This window comes from Microtus pennsylvanicus, chromosome 2 (assembly GCF_037038515.1).
Source record: "Microtus pennsylvanicus isolate mMicPen1 chromosome 2, mMicPen1.hap1, whole genome shotgun sequence".
Classification (NCBI taxonomy): domain Eukaryota; kingdom Metazoa; phylum Chordata; class Mammalia; order Rodentia; family Cricetidae; genus Microtus; species Microtus pennsylvanicus.
Window position 1 is genome coordinate 22,901,501 of NC_134580.1, and position 27,179 is coordinate 22,928,679.

Consider the following 27,179-nt stretch of genomic DNA (forward strand, 5'->3'; position numbering starts at 1 on the left):
ATTTTATTATTTAAAGACAGGGTCTCACGTATCCCAGGCTGACCTCTGCTTCCCTTTTGCTGGGATTAAAAGTGTGTGCCACCACCACCAGGCTTGACCCTGCTTTTTTTTTTTAAAGCCAGCAAAGCCCTAGTAAATTGTACCCTTTAGCCACCAGGACATGAAATGTGAGCAGGAAGACGCGGCTCATTCACTCATTTCTGATTTTTAAACTCACGAAACTGATTTTCCAGAGGGCTTTTAACATTAAGACACATTTTTGTTAATTTTATTATTTGACTATTTGGTAATGTGTGCACGCACGTGGGTTACACTTCCATCCTCTCTCTCGTCTTCTCTTGCTCCAGTTAGTCTCTCTGGAGGGCCCCCAGTCCCTTCTCCGGGCCCAGGACTTTGGTTGTTTTATGATCCATTTTGCTTGCCCAGGGCCTTTTGTGTGACTCTGGTTGGAACTATCTACTGGAGCCTGGTGGGGTCATCGTCTGGCACACAACTGAGGGCAATGACTTCCCTACTTCTTGAATTGATCAGCAAAAAGGTCACAGTGAGGGTTAGGGCCCCGGATCCCCCTCCATCTATGCCTGCTATTGACAAGATCATTTTATACAGGCATCCACAGCTGCTGTGAGTTCATTGGAGGGGATATCTCTTACCTAAGAAATGCCAGTTCTCCCTATTTTCTGGTTATTATGTTCTTTCTGATCTCTCTCTCTCTCTCTCAATCACACACACACAATTTTAAAGGGGGGGGGTGTTATCGGTGTTATTGACCGACACGGTTGATGGCTAGGTAGCCCAACAGCGGCCATCTGCCATATGCACACTAGACAGGCAGAGAACCTTGTTGTTTGAATTTAGTCTCAGTACGGGGCTGAAGACCTGGAAACTTGCTGCAAAGTGTGTGGTGTGGAGGCAAAGCTGATGGGATAGGCTGGGGTCTGTGTCCGTAGGTAAGGGCAGCAACAACAGATGTGTTTGTTCAGTGAGCAGAACGGACTTGTGTACACCGGCTGGCTTCCTCCTTCTTCACTTCTCAGGCCCTGCCCAGACTGTTGGACAACATGGCCCACATTCAGGGAACGTCTTTCCCACTTCATTACTGTCCCAAGTGCCAATGTGTCTGGATTCCTCACAAACTTATCCAGAAGTATTCTTTTCTGGGCATCTCTCAATCCATTAGTATTCAACTGAACATTTACATCATGCCAATTACATCTATCCTTACCCCGATTCTGTCCTAAACGGTGGCCAGCTTACTAAACTCATATATGATATAAAAAATACACGATGCTGTTTGGACTGGAATTTGATTGGGGAGAGAGGTAAGTTGAAGCCCTACTGTCTTGGAGTCTCTTGTAAATGCCTAGCCATTGCCTTTGAGACCCATTGCTGGCCAACACTGCTGGAAGGGAGCTACTCTGTGGTCTCTGGTTGTGAGCCTTGGGTTAGTTAGCCTTTCCCGGCAGAGCTATCTCTTCGGCGCTTCTCTCTTTAGCTGTAACCACTTATACTGAATCAATAGGTTTGAATTTGAGTGAATGTAGTATGGAGCTATGGGCTGCATTCCTGCCACCCAGCTCGCGGCTGCCTGGCTAGCTTATGCCCCAAAATAATTACATGGAAACTGTATTCTTTTAAACACTGCCTGGCCCATTAGCTCTAGCCTCTAACTGGCTAACTCTCACATCTTGATTAACCCATTTCTAATAATCTGTGTAGCACCATGAGGTGGTGGCTTACCAGGAAGGATCTTAACCTGCGTCCATCTTGGAGAGGAGAGCTATAGCGTCTGTCTCACTGCCTTCTTCCTCCCAGCATTCAGTTCTGTTTACTCTGCCTACCTAATTTTCTGTCCTAATAAAGGGCCAAGGCAGTTTCTTTATTTAACCAATGAAATCAACACAAAACAGAAGACTCTCCCATATCAAGTGAAGTCTTTAAAACAGGAAGTCTGACAGGAAGGAAGACTGGCATTCATTGAGCGAGCATCTACTGCATACCCAGTGCTAGCGGTATTTTATGCACGTCAGGTCACAAACCCCCTGATATGTCTATGAGATGAAATGGAATGAGAATAAATAGGGAGGACAATGGTCTAAGCTCTCAGTAGGATTTGTTCTTAAATAGGCCATTAAATCCACACCCACTTTGAACACCTCTGCATTTCCGTGGCGAAGAAAGAAAAAACACGGGGTAACCCAGCTGAAGCAATTGGCTCAGGCTATTGCTAGCAAGCAGCAGCGTCAGATAGCAAGCAGCACTCCCCACTCCAGGTCGTCTTACTGGGAATCCAGCACACTCCCTGATAAATGGGGAGGATGGATGAGAGGCTGAAATGTGTGCTCATAAAGCCACCCTGTCAGCTTGCTCTTCTTTGGAGTGAACTCCCGGGCTCTCACTAATGGAAAACACGGAGGCACAGTTGTGCACGCAGCTGTCCAGCATACAGTAAGAGGAGCGCTTATCTCCGTAAGTCCCCCACAAAGACCCACGCAGAACTGCTGTCCTGCCAGGTCCCCTACAGGAGGCTGACCTGGAGCATCTAAGTGGTTGCCCAAGTCGAGGCCGAGGCCGTAGGCTTCTCGGGGGGAGGATGAAGAGAGGGGAATTCATACTAAAGACATCCGGGCCTTCGCCTTGATGTCTCAAGAACACACAGGGATGTTTTCCAAGCTTATTCCTCAGGTTATTATTAAATAAGGAGCAGTTTAAATAGGTTAACAAGCTCCATGCAACTGAGGCCAGACAAAGACAAATTTTCAAGTTTCTGACTGAGCTCTCTTTAAGTGGAGGCCCAGAAAAGTGCACCATACAGAACGCATGAGAAACAGCTTCACCGTTTAATACATGCTTGGGGGAAAGAATCCTAATTATAATAATAAAAGCACAGTAGACTCTAGTGATTCATCTGTGAAATGAATCCCCAACTCACTGAACGATTCCTGGAATTGACTGCATTAGGTACTGGTTGGGGGGGGGCAATGGCAAGGTTTTGTCTCTGCTCTCAAGCAGTTCAAAGCATGGTGGGAGGCATAGAATAAATTGAAAAACAGGTAAAAATCAAATATAGTGTAATACACCCAGTGCTGTCATAGGGCACACTCCAGGGGGTTTGTAGAAGCAACACGAAAGAGACTTGCTAAGGACCAGTTTCCTAAAAATAAACTATGACAACAGTGTCAGTTACAAAGAGGTGGAGCTTGCAGGAGGGCCAGGGGTTGTGTGCACACAGGACTTGCTCTCTACCTGACTTCAAATCTGTAGATACCGCAACTGCCTCTCCTTACTCCACTCCCTCTGCATCCTCAGTCCAACCAGGAAAAGGGCTGCCCTTGTCTTCTTAACTTTGCCTTTGTTGGGATACTAGAATTAACTTTTTATTTCACTGTACAGAATGTGATCGTGCCCAGTCACACGGGCTCTCAGTAGGCAATAGCTGTCCGCAGGCTGAGTATAGCAACCTTTAGCACATCAAAGCAACCAGCAAGCTGAGACTTCGGTGTTGGTGGTGAAGTAAACAGCAGACACACACAAAGGAAAGAAAGGGGTTCCTCAAACCAGGTCAAAGGTTCTCCTGGCACACACTGCAAAGAACTACATAACCGTACCAGACAATAAATGTCCGAGAAGTGCTTATGTGTATCGGTGCATGTATGCATGAGTGTATGTATGCTTCCATATTTTGTGCACATGCATGCATTAGGGTATATCTGTATGTGTTTATGTGTAAGTGCATATTTATGTACACACAGTACATATGTACATACAGCACAAATAAATATCTATGTACCTATATACACATACATACAGGTACCCACATACAGGTGCACACATGTTTATGTGCGTGTATATACATGTATGTGTATATGTGAGAGTATGAATGTATACACACATGTGTGTGCATATGTATATATACATATAGAGAGACACACAGAAAATGAGAGAGAGAGAGAGAGAGAGAGAGAGAGAGAGAGAGAGAGAGAGAGAGAGAGAGAGAGAAGAAATCTCAAGGCAGGTGTGAGACTCCCGCTGCCCCTGCTGTGGGCTCCTCTCCCCACCCCCACTCCTTCGCATCAGGACACAGCAGCAGGGATGCTGTGTGACCCGAGAGGCCGCCTGAGAAAGTTAGCGGTCCTCGCTGTCGCCGCCGCGCAGGTTCCCCGCAGGGTGCAGCTGCTGCGGTTCCCGCAGGCCGAGGCCGGGTGCTCTCCCTAGGCCGCGGTAGCGTCCCTGCCCAGCCCTGCCCTGCCCTGCCGGGTCCGGCTCCGCAGAGGCGCGGCGGGAGGGCGGGCGGGGCGGCATGTGCCCGGCGCGGTCCGGGGCCGACTCTGCGGCGCGGCGGGAGCGGCGAGGGCGCCCGGCGTAGGCGGCGGCGTGGGCCGCGGTATTTATAGCCGGGTGACAGCAGCGCGCCGCGGCCCGGCCGTGTCGCCGCTCGCTCGTCCTGCGTCCGCAGCGGTGGCCGAGCCGCGCGCCCTCCGGTGAGTACGCGGCCCGCAGCACCCTTCGGCCCACAGCCCCGGGCGCGCAGGCCGGAGCCCCGCAGCTCAGCGGGCAGGGGTGCGGGCGCCCGGCGGGGACCGAGACAGTCCGGGCTGCAGGGGAGGGGCCGCGGGCAGCCGGAACTTTCCCGCTCCACCGATTCCGGGGCGCAGGGACCCGAGCCCCTGGCTGCTGACTAAAGGAACAGGTTGCACTTCCTAGGTGTCCTTTGGGGAAGAAAATAGAGAGGCCTGTGTGTTTGCGAACTCCGTCGTGACTGGATCAAAAACTAGTTTTCCATTTCTATTTTGAAAAATACCACAGGCCCGCAAGTATCTTTGACCGGGGAGAGAGCATCTTGGCTGCTATGGTTCATTCATCTCTCTGTGGAACATCCGTGTGTGTGTGTGTGTGTGTGTGTGTGTGTGTGTGTGTGTGATGCTTACCTTGATATTAGTGCGTGGATATAAAAAAAGTGAGTTGAAGTATGTAAGATATGAGGTGCCCTCACCACAGTCTAGAAAGCTTTTATGGTTTGATTTATTTTCTGAAACAAGTTCTAATTTACTTAATATAGTGGTAAAATCTCTGTGTAAACTATTTCTGCTGTGTTCATTTTTTTTTTAAATGATGGATATAGTATTCTTCCTATCCCCTCTGTCTTCGTAGTTTAAGAGCGATTGGGGATTTTGACTCAGACGTTTATCACTTCCCTCCCACACACTCTCCATCTAATTCTTGTGATCAACAATCCGGTACCCATGAGTCTTACTTAATTTGCTTTCAACTGCCAGTCATTTAAAAGATAACGCCATGCGTGAATGAACTTTAACCCATTAAATATTGTTGTTTTATAAATGCCACCGGAAGGGCAGTCTATGCCTCTTTAAAGGGTCCATGGTCATCGTTGTCTACCCTTGATAAGGTGATAGGGCACACCCCCAGTTTGCCATTTCATTGGGAAGTTGTCTTTCTGGAAGACCTTCAAACCAACTTTGTTTTTGGCTTCTGGGTTAAAATCTTGTTTTGATTGCCGTTTCAGGGACTGCGGGGATAAAAACACAGGAGGAAAATTACTAAAGTTTGATACAACGTGAAGAGAAAGGATGTGACTTATGGATGTGGTCCTGTCACTTAGCTGGGTACCCACAGATACCATCTCTGTCCCTCTGCAGAGCCACTTAGGTGGTTGTATTGATTGCTTTAGAAGGTTGTGCTTTAGTTAAAAGGCTATGTGGTCTTTGGACTGGACTGGAAACAAAAACCCCAACTGTACTTTTGTGATTGGTGCTTGCATTGTAAAACCTACAGTAAGTACTTTCTCTTCTCCTGTAGCTGTGCTTTGTTTGTTTGTTTGTTTTGGAGGCGGTAAAGATGGAAGCCAGGACCCTGATAGTGAATGATTGATTGCCTCCACCCTGTGCCCCTCAGCCCGTCAAATACTTCTCTACTTCCTTTCAACTTGAGATAAAGGCCTATGCTTATCTTGAGGCCTATCCTTACCTAGCTCCAATCCAGGAAATACATATTGATTTGGTTCATCCACTTTTCTTTCATTTCTCCATTTGTGGATTTGGATGTTCCAGGACAGTCAACTTTCCCTACAAAGGAATCCTCTTTTTCTCCCCACAATGCTTGTGTTATCCCTCAATCATGTCCGTTTATTCATCTGTTCACCATCAGAGAGAGTTGTGTGATTAACAGGTTCTAGTCCTCACTGGGGACCTCTCTCTCTCTTTCCTTCATAGCCGGGAACATGGTGCTGATGCATAGTTAGGACATCTGCTGCTAGGCTACGCAGAAGCAGGTATTCCTGTGTGTGCCAGTTGGCATCTCCGTGACCTTGGGCAGATTGTGCCCCATTGGATCTCTGTGTCCTTACTAGATAGTTCAGTGTAAAGAATAATTGACATAGTATGTGAGGAGTGCTTTCCAGGAGCCTAACACATACAAATCACTCAAAAGATATTGTATTTTTTGTATCCCCTGAAGTTCTGTTCTCCTCCGGAAGTATGTTTTCCAGCCCAGGACGTGGCAGTTTCATTCTAGATTTTTGCCTAGCCCATCCCTCCTCACATCCTCTCCATCAGTAAATCTCACTGCTTCCTTTTATGGGTCCAGAAGCTGAGCTTTGTAAACTGCCTATACTTCGACCCGTCTCCTTCCTGGCAGTTGTCTTCTCTTCGCTGCCCTGCTTCTTCCCCTTGCCCTCCTGCAGAGTGTTCAGAAGATCAGACATGGCGGGCCTGCTGATGCCATAAGCTCCCCTGCTTCTTCTGCCTGAGCTTACTTCCCGGCCTTGTCTTGTCCTCCACAGACCGGCTTCTTAGAAGCTCTGCGCTTCCTGAAGCACACTATGTCTGGACCCCTTTCTCTGGGGCCTTCAATGCCTCCTCTCAACCTTTTCTCTATTAGTTTTTAAAATACTGTCTCCTTAAGGGTTTAATATTTGTCCCTTACAAAGAAAGTATCAGATGCCTGAAAACAGGGCCCTTATCAGTAGTAACCTTCCGATCCATGGTCCACTCTCTCTGAAATGGGAACTCAGTATATTTCTGTCACCCAGAGTTATTTTGTTAGCCATCTATCACCCATCCATCCATCCATCCATCCATCCATCCATCCACCCTTCCGTCAATGTTTATTTAGTACTTACCGTGTACAGGTAACTTTAGCACATGCCCGTCTGAGAGTGGTAGATGGTGAACCAATGACCGGTAGGTAAGTGCTATTCTGGAAATCAAGCCAGACTTCATTTCCCCATTCATGGAGTCAGACTTATCCTGGAAGGCTTTGATCTCATGCTTGCTGCTCAGTGGCTGTAGAATAACGCTTTCTTGACATCTATCTGCCTTGATCTAGAGGGCCTTTCTTTTAAATTTGTGACATTCTGGTCATCTGGTAGAAATCCAGCGTTGGAGCTGTTACAGCAGCTGATGAATGGTCAGTTTTAGCCTGTAGTTACCAGCATGGTCATTATAGCTGCTGTGTATAAAACCAGAGACTTCCATGGCATTTATGGTGGCATTGCCTCACTATGATTACTCATGAGAGAATTTAGGGGCATGGAATTTTCTCCTTCCAAGAGGCAGACTGAACATCAGCGGTGTCTCTCCAAAGCACCATCAGATCAATTCAGCTCCTTATGCTGGTGCTCCAAAACAGGGGACAAAAATTAATCCCAAGGCCCTTGGTTCTTTCTGAGCTTACTATCAAGAGTCGTGTTGCCTAGTAACAATAGACTCATCATCCTAGAAGTATTGAGGATCCTTTAGGAAACTTCCTAACACACATGCAGAGGGAAAACACAGTGTATAGCATTGGTCCTGGGTGGCTCACATTTGAATCACACCTCTGACCAGCATTGCTGTTCTGCAGAAGCTACTAATCTGTCTCCGTTCCAGCATCAGTGTTTGTGAAATAGGAAAATGAGAGTGTCTTCTTCACTGGGCTGCTAGTCAATCATCTAGGAATGATTGTAAAGCTCACTACTATAGAGTCTGGCATCCAGTGAGTACTCAGTAAATGTGAGCGCTTTGAGACAGTGATGATAACGCAGAGCCATGCACTGGTGGCATGGGCCATGGGTGGCTGTCAGTGCCATTGTTGCAGGCTTAGGGTTGGATGCCTGCCTTTTATCTTTTCTTTAGCAGATGCTGACCGTCACATGGCTCTGTCATTCTGAGCCTTCTTAGACAAGGTGAGCTCTTCTGTTTCCGAGTGTCTACTGAGTTTATTCAGTAGGCATCTATCGATTGCCCACTATGGTGTCAGCACTCTGCACTGCCTGGAAGGAAGTGGCCCCTGATGATCTCTCTGAGGGGGAGCGAGGGAAGAAGATAAACATATAAGCGGATGGTTTCACTAGGAACTGCTAAGCGTAAAGATAAAGGCATTCCCACATACAGCAATGGGGTTGGGATTTTTAAGAAACAAGAGATATGTTTGCAAACTCTGTGTCTAGTGCATGTCCGTTAGAGAACCTCAATCTCGGATTCTTAGTGGCAGGGTCAACAAAAAAACCTATGGTCCCTGAAGGGCTTAAAATGAACTGCAGAGGTGGAAACAGTTTTGGGTTTGGCCCTCTGGATCATATGGGACGTCTAAAGCACTGGAAAGCCAGGTCACAATGACTAGACCAACTTGGCATTCCTTGTGTCTAGACTCACAGAATAAGGATGGGCAAAGATACCCAAGCTAACTTGTGAGTGTTTGAGTTATGGGCTCCCGTGAAAAATAGCACTTTAACTTCTGGATATAAGGAAACAATAAATCCATCCTAGTGTTCTTCCAGAAAGACCAGAGGATCAGTGTCAGGGTCTTGCTTCATTCTGCCGAGATAGTGAGTCAGCTGAAAGCATCGCGGAAAGAGCTTTGGTAAGACCGACCTCCAGCACTGGCAAATGAGAATGGTCAAGCGAGGCCTGGGCGTTACAATTGCGACTTTTTTTTTGGAGGGGGGGGTCTGTGAATTAACGGGTGGCAAGTGCTCCGAGTTTTCATTTCCTTGTCTGTAACATGACAGGAGCATCCGGATCATCGCTTGGGATTAGCTGAGATCATGCACTGGCAGAGGGCTCCTGCTCAGCACCATAGTTCTGTCTCCCAAAATAGTGTAAGTGCTGGGTAGCAGCAGCTGTCTCCAAAAATTTTTTGAATGTGCTCGTTTAACTCCGGCGTGTGGACATTATATTTCCCACAAAGCAAGATTCTGAAGTTAAAAAAAAAACAGCCATGCAAATCAGGGTATTTCATTTTTAAAAAGGAGTCCAGGGTTTGTGTTTATTCTCTGGGTTCCTATCCCCCACCCTAGGCCTGTGTACCTGCTGTGAGGGGGCAGGTAGCCATGGCAGCCTCACCAGAATCATCACTGGTAGAGAGGAGCCTAGTCGCCTAGAAGATAGATTTAAATGACACCCGTGTCTGTGTGTCTCTGTCGCCAGGCATGTACGAGTTAAGCCCTGGGGTCACTGGGGTGAGTTTTGGAGAACTGCTCTATGGTGCTGGTTTCTGGACACTTCCAGGGTCTTTGCATGAAATTTTGTTAACAGTGGGCCAATTCCTGTGTCAACTGCTACGACCATGCCTGCTGTTCTCTTTTGTTCTTTACGGTTTGCTTTGCCCTCTGGTGTGACCACACCTATTTTAGAGCTCACCTCATGGGCAAATCACTAGTCTTAAGACATCTGGACTGCAGACCCTGGGAACAGGAATTTCTCAATGTTGATGATGATCTTCTGGGACTTGACATTGCTTGGCAGGCTTGTGAACTGAAGATGCAGGACTATGGGTGAATTGTATGGCCAGTCCGTATGCATGCTAACACCGCTTTTCTCAAGCAGTTGTAACAAATCTTTATTAACTTAGATTATGGCTTTAATTGACCTTCATGAGCCGGGAGTAGAGGACAGGATTGGGGGCCTTGGAGTCCATTCTCAGTTCTTTCACTGACTTTGAATCACTTCAGGCTTGTGTGTCTTTCTTATACTTTCTGTCAGGAATAAATGGAAACCGTTATCAGTGCCCCACCCCTGCCTTCTCCAAGTGTTCAGGATCTGTGAAGGAGTCTCATTTACACCCGTCCTTCCTTCCCCACGGGAATAGTAGGATATATTACAGATTTCTGTAACAGCATTCAAGGGTTGTTATGACCCCAGACATACTAATGACACAAGCAGACATCTAACACACAGCTGTGTGGACTTTCCGGGTCCCCCCCCCTTTAATCTCCTTGGAATTATTTTTAAAATTGTGAAAGGAGAAAAATGAACTGGTAGAAGTCAAAGTATATCCTTGATTAATTTTGTTTTTCAGTATATAAGCAGTTATTTTTGTTGGAGAAACAGGTATAGCCGAGTCTGAGAGTCAAGTCAGATGAACACTAGCATTAGCTATAGGCTGACATAGCCCTGCTCACCATCCCCTATACTGTAATTCCCTCCGTAGGCCTCGCCTAAGTCTGCCTGGTCTTGTGTAGCCTATAGCTAATGCTAGCATTTGCCTGACTTGGCTCTCAGACTCGGCTATGTCTGTGCAGGTCCCAGATGTTGCTGTGGGAATTACGTCATTTTGAGGTACCCTTGTGGCTTTGCAGCTGACTGCCGCTACCTAGGAAGAGCAGCCAGCTGTCTCCACCCAGGGAACTACCCTGCTTATCATGATGCCTGCAACTTGAACCTGGCCATTTCTTTCTCTGAATTCTCCCTCTTTGTACCACTCCTTACAAGTGGAGTGGTCTGGCTCTGCCTACCCCCAGGAAAATGCTTCGTATAGACTTAGCTATGTTAAAACCTTTTTTTTTTTCAAATGATCTAACCAGACTGTAAAGGTTTTTTGTAGGAAATTTTCTGCCCATATTCCCATTTGACAATGTCTAGAAAAAGATTTGAAACTATATCCCATATCCATCAAATTACTTAATTACTGCTGGGAGGAGAGGGACTTGGGCAAAGTGTTTGTAATGTGTGTGTGTGTGTGTGTGTTCAGCTTTCTTCGGGTTGTAAGATTATCCTAAGATAGCATGTCTAAAAGCGTCATGCAGACTTTGTGCTCTATGCCCCCTCTATGTCATCTTGGTCATTATCTCACTTTATAAAAACGTCTCATGGAGACCAGGCTGGCCTCAAACTTACTACTTCCACCTTTACCTCCTAAGTGTTATGATCAACAGGTGTGTGCCACCAGTTTTAGGCAGGGTTCTTCCCTCTTTTGTCTCTTTCTCTCCCCTCTTTAAACGATTGTCTGTCTGTCTGCAAGTCCTCCAGTGCTAGGAGATAAGAATAGATGGGAGGGTGAGGGCAGAGCTGACGTTCTTCTACCCAGGTCCTGCCGCCTCAGCAGGAACAGGTGTTTTTTTCCCACACATCTTCCTGTAGAGCTGTTACAGGTCTGAACGGGTAACAACAGAGAGAGATGGCTTGTGTTCCCGCTTTAACCTTGTATCTTTCCTCGTGCAGGACAAGCGGCATCGAAGGCTTGAAGGATGGGTAAAGACTTCCGCTACTATTTCCAGCATCCTTGGTCTCGCATGATTGTGGCTTACCTGGTCATCTTCTTCAACTTCTTGATATTCGCTGAGGACCCCGTTTCTCACAGCCAGACAGAAGCCAATGTTATTGTTGTTGGAAACTGTTTTTCGTTCGTCACAAATAAATACCCTAGAGGAGTTGGCTGGAGGATTTTGAAGGTGCTTCTATGGCTACTGGCCATTCTCATAGGACTAATCGCTGGCAAGTTTCTGTTCCATCAGCGCCTCTTTGGTAAGTACCGTAAGTACCGTGGATCGCCACGCTGCTCGCTCTTGCCTTGCTGGTCTCTGCTCTAGGGAAGAAACGGACTTTGACCCAGTGGGGTATGGTTCCCACTGCTGATCTGATTGATGATGGTCAAGAGTAGGATATTTATCCAGCGGATACTCACTTATCACACACCACACACTAGGCTAGAGCATGTATAGGCAAAGCCTCTGCTCACGTGAATACTTTCCTTCTGTAGGAGGGAGGTAAACAGATAATTGTGCAGTACTTGATGAGTTGGTATGCTGGGGGGATGAAATCCGATGTGAGAGCTGCGGCTTGCTCATCACTAAGAGACTTTAATAAATGCATATTATACTCAGCAGGATAGCAATGAAAGAGTATTGTACTTGGAAATGATAACAACAGAGGTGGGGAATTTGGGAGTGATTTAGACGGAACACCTTGATAGAACAAATAAATATGACTACATTTCTGAAGGTCTCTTTAGTCTTGGGATTAGGATATGGGACGAAATCATAGTTTTACAGAGGACAGAAGCAGAGACCCTATTCCTTAGATGCAGGCCCGAGGGAAGACGAGGCTGAAGTAGGTGTATCTGAGGTGGTTAAGTAACGAGAAGAGCATCTCGCCATTGACAACCCTTGCTTTACTATGAAGAACAAAAATAAAGGTGTTTGGATGATTAAAATAAAGGGATTTTAAGGCACATGGTCCAGGCTTGGAACATTGGGTAAAGGGAGGTCAATGGGTTAGGGATGGGTGGATGGACAGGCTGCTGATTATCACAGAGAGTCTCCAGGGATAACCACTTACAAGTGGGAATGGTGCCAATCTGAATTGTCCAGCATAGTCCCCAGAACATGGGTTTGGAAATCTGGTGGAGATTGCTCAGACTTGTATACCGCAAATAAATACTGGTAAGGGGGATCTGGCTGGACAGGAAGGCAGCTAACAGTCTGCAAGGAGCCTGAGAGAGCTCAGAGATTTAGGCGAAAACCTAGCATTCCAGAGCTCAAGTGAAATGGAAGTAATAAAAGGGAGAAGATGTGTAGGTGTGGTTGAATGACAGTCATTCTTTAGTGGAGATCTCTAGGGTGTGGTCTTTCGGGTTACAGACGCCGGTCAGGAGGGATAGGTCATTGACACAGAGGATACATCGGAGCATAGTGTTAGTTGGCTTTCCCATCAAATATGGAACAAGCATGGCGCTATGTGTGGTTAGTGCATGTGTAGAAGCAGCTAAGAGTGGGTGGTGAACGTGAAAGTCTCCGTTGCAGAAATGGGTAGCGAGTTCTGGAGAGAAAAGCCAGTAGGTTTCCTTACAAGTAATAGTTACAGGTGTTTGTAAGCTATTTGGGGAACTTTAAAAAATGCGGTAGTTATGGCAAATAGGCCAGACTATTAAGGCTGGAGGAAAGCATCTGAATCTATGAAAGGACGGCTGAGAACCGTCTAGTTAAAATAATGGCCTAGTAATGAGGGGAGGCGATTTGACTTTGAAGTGGCTACATTTTGCCACGTTCTTCTCTTATAAATTCCGTCTCTTATACTAGAACCAGATTTCACTCGTGCCTTGCATGTCAACTCTCCTGTTAATATAAGTAGCTGGGCTGTGGAAAAGGCACTCAGATTTCAAGTGGTTTACTGAGTGTGAACTATTTTAAAATAACGCAAAAGTGCTCCTCAGCTTTTCTGCTTACAATGGGAAATATTTTCAAGTCAGTTTTAGTACTTGAGTTTGACAGTTACTTTTTCTTCCCTTTGCTCACAGTCTCTGAAATGATGCGTCTTAGAGAAGGAATCCCTAGTCTGCCAGTTTCATGAGTGAGGTGAACGAACTCCGGGTTGAGCTTCCTGATGAACTCAAAACCTGTGTTCTCTGTCTCTTTTCATCTCTCTTCCTCCTTGGCTCACAAAGTCTAAATCTTTCCTTCTAGCCATTCTCTTTTCTTCTGGGTCATTGTGGACTACAGAGTGACTTTACCGTATTGCTAAGTGATCCCTACCATCTACAGGATGGAATCCAAGTTCTCTGGATTGATGGCCGAGCTCTTGATGATTACTACAGCCTGACTCTTGCCTTTCCATGGTGCACACTGTGTTACGCTCAAACCGCTGCCTCCTTTCAAGAAGGACGCTTAAAAGAAATCCCACACTAGTTCAAAACTGAGAATAATAGACGGTTATTTATTTAGGGGTAGACTCACAAATCAGAATCCTCTGCTGGAACAGAGAACAGAAACCGAATCCAGGAGTCAGATAAGAGAGCCGTTGCATGCTTTTAATCGGCATAAATAGTATAAAAAGCCTCGCCCCAGTGGGCGGTTAACTTAAAGAATATTGGCTGTATGATTTCCTACAGGATTCCTTCACTGTCCCTTTTCATAGCCCTCCTGTGTCACTTGGGCCCATGTTTCAGATTACTTCTTTCCCCCTTCGAGTCCCAGGTGATATCCCAGTTGAGATATCAGCGCATTCGGGTTGTCTTCTAAAGCCGTCCGGCATTATTACAGTTGTCTGTTCTCCACAGGAGACTACTTGCTGCAAAGCAGTGTGGCAGGATGCCCTCAACTGATAGCCTGCAGCATTGTGGGAAAGCATCCAAGATTTGATGCAAGCACAAATGTTCTTATTGGCTTGACAAGTGATAAAGGTTTCCGTCTTGGTTCCCAGATAGGTAGCCTTTATACATAATTCATTTCTAAAAAGCTATATTTAAGCCTTTAATGATGTGAGGCCACAAGCCCACGACAGTGATGTTGATGATGTATTGAGGGACCTAAAGCTACATGACAAGCACAGAACTTTGTGCTACGGAAATACCAGGGTGGTTTATGAAATGATCAGAATAATTTCACGCCATCAGGGCAGCAATCTCAACTTTTGTGATTCTCTAATAATATGCCAGACGGTAGATATTAAATAAAATTCCATGTCCCCTCCAGTTCATTGTAAGTCTCTCAGATGCTTTATTATCTCCACTTAGGGAACTTCCAAAGAACAACAGGATACTATTAATTTATATACAAATGTGGAACTGGAGTGATACAATGAGCACCTCTGTAACATGTTCAGTGGTTACCCATCTATGTGTGAGCTGCAATGTTGCTCTTGCAGTTTTACAGCTATAGAGATACAATATTACAATTGCAGTTTTACTGCTATGTAGACCCAGCATGCTTTTTGTGTTTTGGGATCTTGCTTGTGGCCCACGGTGGCCTTGAACTCTCAGCTCCCCAAGAGCTGGGATTGCAGGCCTGATTCACCATCCTAGTAGGGGCAGGTGACTGAGGAGTACATTCAAAGGAATTTCTTCAGTTTCAAGATTAACTCTTGCTGGTTGTCGTATAAAGACATATCAGAAGGGAGCTCAGTTGAACCATCGGTTTGCACTCTCTGGGGTTTCTCTTTTCTGTTTGCTTGGATGAGTCTTGCATATATAATATGCATTCAAATAATATGTTCTGGCATGATTTTCTACCCATGGATAGAGAAATTCTGCTTGTGATATTTATATAAAAAGAGAACTTAAGTTCATTAAATAAATAATTTTTATTCTAAATATAAATGGAAGTGATTCCCAACAACATGTGCACTAGTTTATGCGTCAGGAGGTTGGGGTTAAGGAAAGGGAGGAAGATCTAATGTGCTCGACACACAGCATTCAATAAATTTAAAGGACCGGATAAAGATTTCTTCATCTTTCCTATATTGATTTTGCTGATGTCGCCTTTTCATTGGAAACTATAGAAAGGTATTCGTTTGTTCATCCATAAAATATGAGATAGGGAATTTAAAATCTGGTTAAAGAGACAAGGTACATAGACATGAAAAATTAAATACTCTGATAATAAAAGGGAATGCATATCAAGTATCAAATGAATAGTCTACACCAAGTGCTCTGGGAATTTAAGAGGGGAGGTCAAAGTGGGCTAGCAAGGTGAAAGGAAGCTTGCCTAACCTAGTGGGCTCTCAGCTGAGTCTAAAGCAAGAGTGGGCTTAGGAAGAAGTGTGTTAGTAGGCCTTGATGTCTATTATGGTCTGGCAGCTCTCTCCAAAGCTCAGCAACATGAGGGATTCCTTCCCCAGCGAGACTTCCTGCTCGTTACCCGCTCTCTCTGGAGACTGTCTCTGGGCCTGGAGGACTGACCTTATCTTAAAGCTGTGTGCAAGCCTCGCTGCCTGATTTATCTCTAGCATGACCCTTGGCACAGGTTCCTGCTAGAAGCCTTCCCCCTGCTGTTGTACGCACTGCATAGGGTAACTAAGACTCGCTAGGGGCTTTGCTATGGGACCCTGCTGCCACATGTGAATCTTACGATAGGAACATGTCATTTAATGCAAATTAGAATTCCCCCTAGATTGCCCAATCCTATATATCTCCTATACTCTGGAATAAAGTTGATTCGATTGACTGAAGTTATATTCTGGAGGGCTATCTCCATCACATCAACAGCCTTCAGAACCCCGTTCCTCATTTCTGCTCCCTCCACCCTCGTGAACCAATGAATCAAGGATCTGAATAAAGAAGAACCAAAGAAATACAGAGGTCAGGACACGGGGTAAATGGTGGTGTCAGCGAAAGAGAAAAGGATGATTCGGGTTTTTAAGTTTGGGCGTGGTAATGGTAAGAGGAGAAAGGCTTGTCTGGAATGAGGCTGTGAAAGGCTTGTTCTAAGAAAGAGTCGGAGAGACAGTGCAAAGATTGGTTGGCTCTTAAGTTCTTTTGTCTTTAAATGCTAGTGTTGTGACTTTAGACTAATGTTCTTTGACTTTTGAGAAAGTCTGAAGAAACTATGAAAAAGTGGCTAGTTACTGAGGGAGTTGATGAGACAGAATCTGAGGGGGGTTATAAAGGGGAGGCCTGGGAGTTAAAGAGGTCCCACTAGCCAGGGTGAGAGTGTTCAGGCCACTGTGCAGTATGGAATGGAGCAATGGGAAATCAAGCAGGATATGAAGAGGAGAATTTGAAACTTCCAGAGCTGATGGAACCTGAGGTGTGAGTGTCAGGGTGAGACTGGAGGTAGCTAGGGCAGACTGGGTGGGATGCCCAGCAGTCTGATTGTTTTGGGGCCGAAGGAGGAGAGAGAAAGTTCTGCTTCCTGAGGAGCTACAGGCAGTGTCCATGTGTCTTGAAGAGTTCTGCATCATGTATCACTAGGCTTCACCTGGGCCATTTCTCTCCTCCCAAACCATGAGGGCAGATTCATTCCTTAAAATACAGTGCATGCTCCTATGTTCAGCAGGTCACCCAGCTAAATACCGCACTCTCAGACTCGAGAGTGTGAATAGCAGCTGGACATCTGTTTCTGCAGGTAGCATGTGGCGAAGGGAAGTAAGGGCTAAAAACAGCCCTTGTGGGAGTTGGGGTTAGTTTGCCACTAAAAGCTCTTGCTGACATATTGGTATAAACATGGGCCTGGTGTTTCAGAGTTGAGGACCCTGGACTGTGGGTCTCTGTTTGGCTACAGTTGAGAATCTTCATTCTTCGCCTCTTCGTTTCCCTCAAGATACCTAAGCTTTATTAAAAACATCATAATTATTTTTTTAAAGGGTTGTGACAACCGAGGGCTGGTTTCCAGACCCCTAAAGAGAACCGGAACTAGATGGCCCTAGCAGTCTTATGATTATGTTATGCAAACTATCAACGGCCTTCTATTGTTTTCTCTGTGCTTTTCATTGTTTTATTTGTAAACAGAAAGTGTTTGTTTTTTGAGGGGAGTAATTTCACTATATCATGTGGCTTTAGAAGAGTAATTCCAGTCTTTATCTTATGTTATTGTAATTCAAGACAATCAAGAGAGAGTCGCAACAATGTTTCGTCAGTTAAGGAATTTAAGGATGCTGACTGTCTGCTTGTCTCTACTGCATAGTTGTAAGTCTGCTTTGAATACTGTAATTTGTATTTTTAACTAGGTCTTTGGTTTTACTTTAAAATAGAAAAGACATGCATTCTAGAAAATGTGGGCAAAGTAGTCATGGTGATATGGAATTATTAAACTATGAAAAATCAAGTAATTTGGAAAAAACATTATTTCAATATAGTGATATGGGTGTGGGTTGAATTCTTTGCGTTAATTTGAGATCCAAACAGCTCACTGATAATACATGAATAATAAATTCATTATTGCTTGTGATGAATGGCCCTTAGATGTATCATAGTACTTAGCATGCATGTAGGAAAATATATTCATAACTGCTCAGCAGAAAAATAAACAGTTGGTGGTTTTCAGTGTATGATCAAGATGATGAGGAACTCTTATGTCCATATCTATCTCATCTACAGATCTGCAAGTGATGCTTACACTGTTCAGAGCTTTCAACTTTGTCCTTTCAGTATTATTAAGTACTTGACACTGGAGACAACAGTTCTATAAAGATATCACCGCCTCATGCTCAACAAATCTATCCCAAGCATTAATATCTTCATTTCTGAAAGTGCTTGAATTGTCAATACTCAGTTCCAATCTACAGAGAAAGTACTTTCAGGGCCAGAGATGCCTAAAGACTGGATTGCCAAGCTTGGCACGTCCTTCTGGGAGAAGCAAAGCAAAGCTCGAATGTATAGATATGTAGATGTATGAAACAGGCTAGGGGAAGCAAACTGAAAAATAATTGGCCCGTTAAAAAAAATTAACAGAATGTTCTTTATGGGGGAATTTGGTGTGTGTGTGTGTGTGTGTGTGTGTGTGTGTGTGTGTGTGAGCTGTTGAGGGTAGGCTCAGGTGTCTGTGGTAGAGCACTTTCCCTGCCTGTGTGTGGCCCTGAGTTTGATGCTCAGTGTTGCACAAAGGGTCATTGAGGTGTGGAGCCCTTCACAGAACTGCCCATGACTGTAATGCTCTTTCTCTCCTGTGGCAGGAAGAGTGGGTAAGGCCGGAAATCCCATAACTGTGCCCTCCCACCTGCCTGTGAGGGGCTTCATTAGCTTACAGTCTGGAGGCCCATCCTTTAGCACTAAAAAGCAATCAGCTGCAGCCTTCAGGGCAGAATCTGCTGCGCTCCAGTTCCTGTAGGGGAGAGATTACAAACTCAGTACAAAGGTGTTTCAAGGACTTAATTCTCAGGTAGAGTATTGTAATTCAGCAACTATTAACCAGGAAGGTTCTCTAGGTTGGTCGAGATGAGTCATTCATGGTCAAGGGACTCTTTCTTCCCATGTTGATTTTTTCCTCCTACTCCTCCTTCCCTCGGGGAAGGTAATGCCTTGCGATCCTTATGGAGACAGCTGTCAAATGGAATGGCAGCAGACAGCTGGACTCATATACCCAGTAAGAGGAAAACCAGCACACTCTGAGTGAGGTGGACCTGGCCAGGGTAGAAATTGGCAGCTCCTGTGGCAGCAAGTGGCAAAGCTGGCAGCTAAGAGAGCTTGCTTATTGGATTATTTAGAATTTGTACATTGCTTGTTTTTCCAACATAGGGTAATTATTCCTGACTGAAGCAGGGGTGTTATTTGAGCAAATACTGCCTTTTTTTTCTTTTCCTGGCCTGCTTTTCTTTTCCTCCCTTCCCCTCTCTCACTGCTGTAATTAGACTCAGTCTGAAAGATACTTTCATGGAGTTAAAATAGTATGCTACTTAAGGGGTGCTGTGGACTGACAAGGGTGTGAGCCGAGACAACAATGGGCGGTCTTGGTCCCTTCATAGGGAAATTTGCTAGGTGGGTGGTGAGCAGGAGGATGTGGGATAAAGCTCTCACAAGGGGCTATGTTGGTACGAGAAGTTCTGGATAGAAGGGGACAAAGAAAAGCCATCACAAGATGCAGGGGCTTCCAGGATCAGAATAGAGGTCCACAGAATAGCAGGACCTGCCTGCTCCTGACCGTGAATATCAGGTTATGGGTGTGGGTGGCGGGAGAGGCCCTCCTGTGGTTTTGATGTGGGTGCTAATGAGCGTGATCCAGTATTATTGTTGATGGATACACAGAAACACACAAGGTTCATTTCCCCGGCTCCAAGGTCATCACAATAGCCAGCAGCAAAGTTAGAACCCAAACTCAAATCTGATTTCCAGACAGAAGCCTTTCAGGGACTCCAGATGGCGAACTGGCAGCGGCTGGCCTTGTCTGACTTAGGAGTGGGTCGTGCCAGGCCACTCCCCGCGGCTCTGCTCCACATTGTCCGAGCCCAGAGCTTTCTGGCACCTGACAGCCCTTCCTTTGGGTTATTTAGGAAGTTGTTTGATTGACCTGGCGGGAAGGTCCCAGTTTCAGGGCAGAGACCATCTTTGCTCTGGAGCTCCGAGAAACTCCAAAGGTGCTTCCTGCAGCGAGTCCATTCTCGGCAGACGCTCCTTCAGCTTGAGAGGAATGTGATGACAGGGCCAGTATTTTTCCCTTGCCTAGCGCACACGTATTGCACTTTGTTGTCCTTGAGGGCATGACCAGGATAAGCCAGCTAAGAGTGGACACATGGGCCTGAGAGTGCAGGGTTGAACTTGCTTCAGCAGTTCGGGGGAGGTTATGTCCTAAGCCTCTTCATTTATGGCCGTCCCAGTTTCTCCCTGTTTCATAGCATCATTCTGTCACCATTATTCCTGACAAATGTTTCAGGACTTGTTTGTGACCGTGTTAGACGCCGTACTTTACAGGAAGTCTCAGCACACAAAACCACGACATGGGTATATTTAGGAGGAGCCTCGGACACAGACGCACGGTGGCGGCACTGCTATGGGATGCCCATCGGACACAGACGCACGGCGGCGGCACTGCAATGCCGCTGCGATGCCAGCGCGCGATAACTGCCGAGAAGTGGAGGGGGCCATCCAGTTTGAAACTTGGAGACGTTGTTCTCATCAAGAATGGGCGAAGGAGGTTTTGTAATGCAGCATGGGTTGCTGGGAGCTATGGACTCTCGGGATGAATGAGTTTGGCCAGAGCATCCTTGTTACACCTTTCTCCACTGGGCCCTGACAGGAATGGAGGATGAAAAGTCTCAGGGTGTGAACGACACCAGCAGAAAGTCTCTTACAGTGGAAAGGGGGCCAAGCCAGGCTGGTGACCATGTGCTGTGGAGGAGGAAGGGGCCAGCTAGTCTGCAGTAATGTGTGACGTTCCTGCATCAGCAGCTTCAGTTAAATGGGAAGCAAGTAATGGAAGCTTCAAGGAAAATTATGGAAGTTCTTTATTTTTTTTAAATTGAAAATAGTTCATACAATATATTCCCCTCCCCCAGCTTTTCCCAGAATCTCCCCAGCTCCATGCCCACCCAAATCCACACCTTTTCTTTCTCTCTGTCATTAGAAACCAAACAAGTACCTTAACATAATAAATAAAATAGGAAAAAGGAAAACAAACCACAGTTATGGAGGGTCTCGAAGACCGTGTTCAAGATCTTAAAGTAACCTGAAAACAGCAGGAAACGCGGAACGTATCCCTTCTTGTCTTAAAATCTAAATAGAGAATGCTATGTGCTTATTCTGGAGAAAAGCTAAAATTGAAATCAAGGAAAAAATTAAGAGTCTTTAATCTCAAGGATGACAAAAATCCCAGCGGTTTGGAGGAAAGGTAAATGGCCGTGAGGCAGCAAGGTGCTACAGGTGGGCCAGCGCCTGGACTCAATGTCTGAGCTCCTTCCAGAAGCAGCGCCAGTGAGGATGGAGGCAGAGAGTGAGTGAGGAAAACCCAGCTAAGACAACTACCCAGCCTGTCTCCTGCTTTAAACAAAGTAACAGCTTCACTGAAGGTCACATGTTCTCGGAGCCCATCCCTGTCATAGATTGAACAGCTGCTGCAATGATCTATTTCTAACACTGAAGCTTGACTTCTCCCTTGATCCTCCTTCTTTGTTCTCCAAATTTGCTAGAAAGATGAACGTTTACTTTGGGTTATTGTAATACCAGGAGAGACTACGAAAAGGCGGGTGTATTTCAGACACGTATGCTGAGCTGTAAGGGCATCAATGCTCCAGTTCTTTTTGAAGCTTCCTGTTTGCCTGAATTTGCTTGCTCCGAGCCATGCCTATCCATTTGTCTCAACTGATTTGCCAAGGTCACGAACCTTCAATACAGGCTTGATGTCTATCATCCAACCAACACAGGCCATCTTCTACATTTGGGGGCTCTCATACTGAAGAACGAAATCTAGGCTCTGTTTGTGTTGAGTCTGTATCATAGTGAGAAAAGACAGACAGATAGATAAGCCATCCTCTGTAAGTCAGAGTACAGAAAATGCTGTGGCAACCCAGGAAGCAGGAAATGGGGCATGGAGCAGGGAATGGCAGAATTCTCTCTTTACTAAGATGGCATTTGAATAAGACCTGAAGAAGATGAAGCAGCCACCTGGGTGTCTTTCTGGGAGAACACATCGGATGAAGGGCGTGGGCCAAGCACAGAAGCCACAGGCTGGATGAGTCTGGAGTACTTGGTAAGCAGCAGAGGTCACAGGCTAGTGCAGAACCAGCCCAGGGATAGCGGAAGTAGGGGAAGTGGGACTGTAAGCCTGGGGGAATTCATTTGCAAAATCTTTTTTTCCCCCAGGAAGCGAAAGGAGATCACTAAAAAACAAATAAGCTTGCCTATAATTTTTTGCTTGTTAATCGAAATGTAATGTATTCAGAAGCGTATTTGAGAGACACCACGAGAGGGATTCAATCAATGCTTCCCGTCTAGGATTCCTTCCTTCCTAGGAACTCTACAGCCTGGCCTTCTTTATGGTGGGGCTGACGATGTTCTCCTCCTTCCTTTGGGCAATAAAGCTTTTGGCTTCATTTTTTTTTAAGACTCAATTTTATTTATATTATGAAGCCCAGGTTGGCCTTGAACTTGTCCTTCTTCTGTCTCCATTTCCAAGTCTAGGATGCTGCGTGGGTTAAATGTTTCTGGGAGTGTCCCTTCTTTGTGCCTGGCCCATGGACACAGGGTTGCTTTGTGTGGGGACTGGGAGCAGGGGAGGTACTGGAGGCAGCAGATGGGGACAGTCACAATTGTCCTTCAAAGCTGTGACTCTCGGATTCCCACACAGAGAAAGAAAAGCCTTTCTCGGCATGACCAGATGTTCTGGCCGCATGAGGAGGAGGCTGTAGATGGTGCCAGGGCTCTTCCCAGGCTCCTTTCCATGACTGCCACAGCCACCGGACTGTGAGCGGAGGCCCCCAAAATGACCCTACATTTTATTTCCAGGTTGTTCTCATGCTTCACGACTGTAACATTGCTGAATCCTGTCCCCGACACTGCACTTTGTAAACACAGTGCTTAGCAAGCCAAGCCTAAGAGGCCAGAATACCTCCTTAGTGTCTGGACTGTAGCTGACAGCCCAAACAGAAAGCTGTCGACAGTGGGTGGGGAAGATCTCTAAATTCAATAATTTAGCAGATCTAGACATATGCTAGCCTTAGATTTGCAGGAGGGCTCGGTAGAAGATGTTTCTGCATTCATAAAAGGAGTGTTTTTAGAGGACTGTGTCCATGGCATGGCAGCTCTGGGCACCGGGGATACAGCAGTGATTGGCATGGCAGCTCTGGGCACCGGGGACACAACAGTGATGTAGTCTGGTAGGGGACAGCTCTGGGCACTGGGGACACAACAGTGATGTAGTCTGGTAGGGGGCAGCTCTGGGCACTGGGGACACAACAGTGATGTAGTCTGGTAGGGGACAGCTCTGGGCACTGGGGACACAACAGTGATGTAGTCTGGTAGGGGGCAGCTCTGGGCACCGGGGACACAGCAGTGATTGGCATGGCAGCTCACCGGGGACACAACAGTGATGTAGTCTGGTGGGGGGCAGCTCTGGGCACTGGGGACACAGCAGTGACGTAGTCTGGTGGGGGGCAGCTCTGGGTACTGGGGACACAGCAGTGATATACTCTGGTAGGGTATAATTTAGTCACTCACGCAATTCATTAGGTATGTTTGCCTCACCATTTCTGACACGTGGTAGGGTTGTTGTTCCTGGTCTGTGGTGTGTTCTGGCTTGTCAGGTGAGAGCAGGGGTACCCCGTGGCATTTCCAAGCCAGAGCAGCTTTTCTGGAGCATCCATATTGCTTCTGTCTTCCTTGTAACCAGCAGCATTCAAGACTGGTGCTCTGCTCTGTGCCTGCATGGCAGGGTGGTGGAGGTGTGGGACAAAGCCTTTGACAGGGCCTCAGTGGAGGGTGCACAAAGAATGCAGCCGTCATTCCTGAAAACCACTAAGATTCTTATTATAGGTGTGGTGTGGTATGGTGGTGTGGTATGGTGGTGTGTGTGTGTGTGTGTGTGTGTGTGTGTGTGTGTGTGTGTGTGTGCTGTCTGTGAGTATGCTCAGGCTCAGAAGTCAGAGAGCTGTCAGATTCCTTGAAGCTGGGGATATAGGGGGCTATAAGCTACCTGTTGTGGGTGCTGGGAGCTGAACACAAGCTCTCTGTAAGTACAATATGTGCTCTTAGACTGCTGAGCCATTTGCCCAGCTCAGAAAGCCACTAAGCTTTTGAGTCAGTTTGATATCAAGGCGTATATAAATTGATGTGATGTAACAGAAGCAGCACTTAGAGGCAATTTGATATTTTAAATACAGCTGAAAAGAACAGAGATTTTTAAAAAAATCTTTGTTTCATTTCCATCTTAAGGGATTCCTACTTCTGAATAGAGTTAAAAAACAAAACAAAAAAAAACCCCCCCCAAAAAAAACAAACGGAGCCAAATGCAGGTTTGAGAATCAGAGAGCACATAGGACTAGAAACAGGGCCCCTGGAAAGCTCGGTTAGTGGAGGACTTGGCCAGATGCACAAACCGCTGGGTCCCATCTCCAGAACTGCCTACATCCAGGCACTGGAGTGGTGAGGGCCTTTAGTTCAAGGCTGGTCTGGGATGGATGAGACCTCAAAACCCCAAATCAAAACAAGCACAGAAATGAAAAAAAAACAATCTGAGAAATGAACAGATCCAAATGCTAATGTATTGAAAAGATTACTATGATTTGGAAATGATACAATGTCTGACCATGAAGGAGGACAGAAAATACAAATTATCCATATCAAGAACTGAAGAGAAATATCAGTGCAAATCTAAACAGGCAGAAACTTTTGGAAATGTTCACTGATGCTATTGTGTTAAAATCTTCAAAGAGACATGTGTGTGTGTGTGTGTGTGTGTGTGAGAGAGAGAGAGAGAGAGAGAGAGAGAGAGAGAGAGAGAGAGAGAGAGAACAGACAGAGAGTCTGTAAGGTTGTGTACTGCATGCGTTTGGAGGCTTGACGTCCACATTGAGTGTCCTTCTCCCAGCACTTGCCACCTTTGATTTTTGAGGCAGAGTCTCTTACTGAGCCAGAAGCTCATCAGTTTTGCTAAGGCAGCTGACCGGCGAACTTCAGAAATCTGCTTATTTCTGCTATCTCCACCCCGGTGCTTATACCTACTGTAGTCTTTTTTTTTGGGTTCTGGGGATCTGAACTCAGGTCATTGTCCTTGCTTGCAGGTATGTGACCAACTGAGCTATTAAGCAGGTACATTACCAACTGAACCATTTTCCCAGCCCCCACATTTCTTTATAGACATAATTGAACAAAACTGATGAAAGAAGAAATGATCAGTATAGCTATACATTTACAAAGTCACTTGAATTCATTGTAAAACAAAACACAACAGAAACTCCCAAAACTTAAAATCTCCCCAGGAAGTTTCCCTTGATAAGTGGGTCCACCTTGGGTTCTAAAGACTATACCTTCCGTCCACCTCTAAAGAAAGAAGCCATCACGACTTTAAACTTAAATTCATTTAGCGCTATTTAACATGGCCGCCAGACAAAGTTCTCGGTGCTTTATGAGTCATGCTTGTCAAAAAACGTGTCCTGGAAGGTCACAGTGAGATGAAGGAGAGCAACAAGAGATACTTGACTCTATGATAGGCGTAAGACAGTACACTGGCAACTGTTTGTCCCCAGTGGTGACAGACATTAGTTGGCAAATGAGAATATTCTTTATGATGTAAACTGAGTGCAGGCTCTCTCCTGGGGCTTCCCGCTCATTGTCTGCAGATTAGAGAGCACCTGTCAACCTGGCATTCCAGCCAGACAGTACCCCAAAGGTTTCTCTTCCGTGACATCATTCTCTGTCACTTGGTTTCCACTTTACCTCTACATTTCACATCTTAACATAAGATTTGCCCTTCCAATTTGTCTAATTTTTGTCTTTTTATACACTTTTATCATCTTGCATATTCCAGGGGCTTAATATCTTTTTTAAAAACAAGCTTTCTTCGTAGATTTATTCTTTGGCAGTTTCATGCATGCATATGCATAATCCATCCTGGTCACACTCACCCCCTTGCCTGTCTCCCATGTTTTGGAATACGGTCCATGGTTAGGTGAGCATGGGAGGTGACAAGGACTGCCTTGTCTCGGCAGCGCCGTTCTCACCAGTGTCAGGGTTTCCAGCTGGAAATCAACAGTCTTTGGCTATCTGGCCATCTGCATGAAGGTGACTAGTGCAGACATATAACTTATTACAGTCAGTTGTGCAACATTTGAGAAATGGATTGACTTGCCATTGATCTGAGATGATGATTGTTGATTACTGTTTCATACAGGGTGGGTTGAAAAATTTCCAGCATTTGCTGAGGCATCGTTATCTTCTCTGTTCACAAGTTTGGGGCCCTCATGAGTCTTTAGTAATTCTTTCAGATATTGTTCATATGGGGGGAAATATGTACAGTATATAAGCCTCTTGTAGGTGCTATCTTAATTCTTTCATTGCTTGGTCAGCATATGAGGTAATTAAGGAATCTTATAATCGTGTGCCTTAAATGGTAATGATGGTAAACTCATTCTTCTACGGAGTTGTGACTAATCCCGAAGCCTCTGTTTTCGGAACCACCTGCCTCCCGTCTCAACCTTGGCAGTTTCATCATTTTTCATCTTTGGCTCAGATCCTGTAGTGATCAAGGCCTGGCTGGGAAACAGACTGGCACAGAGCATCATCATGAGCGCCGATACCATTCTAAAAATAAATGAAGTAAGCGTTTGTGCTTCTAACCATAGGAAAGCTATGACTCAGGCGGTGTGAGCATCTGGCAGGGGTGGGGCTCAGTGACACAGCAGGTATTAGGAGGCAGGGAAAAACTTTCCTGCCTGCATTTTTCCTTTAGACATCCAGTATCTTGCCTTGCATGGGCAGACATTGAGTGGCTTGTTGACACTACCCCACTTAAAAAGTTAAGCTAGATCCTCCCCCCTCCATCCATATCTAGGAAGGTGAACATCCAGACTGGCTAGGCTCCCACCAAGCCAGCACCCTCTCTGGACTGGAAAGGGAGGGGGAGAGGAGTGGGGGGAAGGGGAGACGGGTGGGAGGAGGGGGAGAAGAGTGGGAGGAGGGGGAGAAGAGTGGGAGGAGGGGGAGGGAAATGGGAGGCTGGTGGGAGGAGGTGGAAATTTGTTTTTTTTTCTTTTCTTTATCCTCCTTTTATCAATAAAAAAATTAAAAAAAAAAAAAAAGTTAAGCTAGAAAAGCTAAGAAACTAG

General features: G+C 45.8%; 1 protein-coding gene across 1 annotated transcript in view; it reads left to right on the forward strand.

Moving 5' to 3' along the window:
* Nucleotides 1–4,135: 4,135 nt before the first annotated feature.
* Nucleotides 4,136–27,179, forward strand: part of Tmem117 (transmembrane protein 117) — a 441,165-nt gene continuing 418,121 nt past the window's right edge. The window contains exons 1-2 of the mRNA XM_075960448.1: nucleotides 4,136–4,481; nucleotides 11,439–11,741. Of these exons, the coding sequence (XP_075816563.1) occupies nucleotides 11,465–11,741 (277 nt within the window). The 5' untranslated portion in view covers nucleotides 4,136–4,481; nucleotides 11,439–11,464. The remainder of the gene's footprint in view (nucleotides 4,482–11,438; nucleotides 11,742–27,179) is intronic.